The 2,113-nt window shown below is 41.6% G+C and overlaps 1 protein-coding gene across 1 annotated transcript; it reads right to left on the minus strand.

Annotated features, from left to right (window-relative positions):
- Positions 1 to 934: 934 nt before the first annotated feature.
- Positions 935 to 1,858, minus strand: LOC141435492 (uncharacterized). The gene has a single exon (XM_074098185.1). It carries the CDS (start codon positions 1,644 to 1,646, stop codon positions 999 to 1,001), a length of 648 nt encoding a protein of 215 aa, XP_073954286.1. The 5' UTR covers positions 1,647 to 1,858; the 3' UTR covers positions 935 to 998.
- Between the last annotated feature and the right edge of the window lie 255 nt (positions 1,859 to 2,113).

Consider the following 2,113-nt stretch of genomic DNA (forward strand, 5'->3'; position numbering starts at 1 on the left):
TTCATTATACTTACGGAGCGAGTGGACGCCTATTGAAAAAATATATTAAGAGGCTTTTAAGTACTATTTTGAGACCCCGACGCAAAAAGAGGGGTGATATACCGCTATGTGTGTGTGTGTGTGTGTGTGTGTGTGTGTGTGTGTGTGTGTGTGTGTGTGTGTGTGTGTGTGTCTGTGGCACCGTAGCTCTTACTTAAACGGGTGGACCGATTTGAATGCGGTTTTTTTTATTTGAAAACAGGGTTTCTAGCGGTGGTTCTTAGTCATGTTTCAACAAAATCGGTTTAGCCGTTTTTAAAATATTGAACTCTTTGTTGGTTAGGTTATTAAGAATAAATTATCATTTTAGATTAAGTAAGAGTAGCGCTAACGCATGCGGCTAAACGGACATTACTTACCTGTTTTTAACCCCCGACACAAAAAGAGGGGTGCTATAAGTTTGACCGCTATGTGTGTCTGTCTGTCTGTGGCACCGTAGCTCTTAAACGGGTGGACCGATTCGAATGCGGTTTTTTTTATTTGAATGCAGGGTTTCTAGCGATGGTTCTTAGACGTGTAATATTGAACTTTGAAGTGACAATTCGGGGGTTTCCCATCTTTTTTACGCCCTCTCCGTGTACCAGCGCCATCTAGCGTAGGCCATTAGGCATTGCTAATAACCTAACCAACAAAAAGTTGTAAAACCCCCGACCACCCCCCGACTTTGTCACTTCAAAGTTCACTATATCAAAAACGGCTGAACAGATTTTAATGAAACATGTCTAAGAACCATAGCTAGAAAACCTGCTTTCAAAAAAAATCTAATTCAAATCGGTCCACTCGTTTAAGAGCTATGGAGCCACAGACAGACAGACAGACACACATAGCAGTCAAACTTATAACTTATAACACCCCTTTTTGCGTCGGAGGTTAAAAACACGAACAGATACGAACATTATGAGTGAAATGTAAATACAACTAACTTTATTGCTATCACTTTCAATCAGGCGTCTTATAAACTAAAGTTCATCTTTAACAAGTCTTAGCATTTCGTCTTCTTCCTCGGTCCACTCGTCGGGATTCGACGACATCTGCCCTAAGGCCTCCATCCTCCTCTCCATAGTTACTCTATCTAAAATATGCTCCATTTTCATATGCATGCAATCGTTAAAAACCGACGCGTACTCGCAAATTTCGAATATCCCATCAACGACTTTTGAGCATTCCTTTATAGCGGTTTTCAAGCGAGCCATGACCTCACTGTCGTCACTGTAGACCGCTCTATTCGCTTCCAATAGGTTCTTTTCCATGATTTTGTTCTTTACTATGATGGCGTTGCGTTTCAGGATGCAAGCCACGAAGCATTTACCCTGGGAAGTGGACTGCGGTATTCTTTTGAGGAAATGCTCGATGTCGGCGTTGCTTGCTTTAACTTGTCGCGCGCACTCCGTCAAATTTCTCCTAAAAGGTTCAACTTCTTCGTTCATTTTGTTGATTCTCTCCACGTGCTCCTCTTTGGAGACTGGCTTGAAAGACACCACGAGATAAAACATTGAGGCGAGGACTAGAAACAGCATCACTGTGACGAAATTAGTGAAAGCTCGCATGTTCGGGTCGCGGGTTAGATTCCGTCGTTTCGCTCTGCTTAACTTCATGCTTTTGTGCATTGTGTGTGTTTTTATTGTGTTTTTTTTCGGTTAATTGGTCGTTAGGCTCGAGATATGGCCGGTGTGTGACGTGTTAGCACGAGTGTGTTACACATACTTGCACAAGATTGGGGCGCTTAATGTGGCGATAACAAAACACGCACCCGGCTAAGCGTGATTGAACATTAGTTGCGTTGACCAATATCCTTAAGAAACTTAGACTGTTATTCACTAGGCTAGAGACTACGAATACTTGCCTCCTGAAGCCAACCATAATATAAATATTTGAAAAAAATTGACAAAGCAATTAGAATCTAATTGTTTCGAGAATAAAATGAAACTGGCGTCAAACTGCCATGGTGTATAACAATAAAAAAACAATAGTTATTTGTGTCACAAGGGAGCAAAATGGTGTACTTATTTACGGCGAGGGCGTACATTGAATCCAGAATCTAGCGAAGGATTCTACGATAGAATCCTGAGGATTC

The sequence above is a fragment of the Choristoneura fumiferana genome, chromosome 15 (genome assembly GCF_025370935.1).
Source record: "Choristoneura fumiferana chromosome 15, NRCan_CFum_1, whole genome shotgun sequence".
NCBI lineage: Eukaryota > Metazoa > Arthropoda > Insecta > Lepidoptera > Tortricidae > Choristoneura > Choristoneura fumiferana.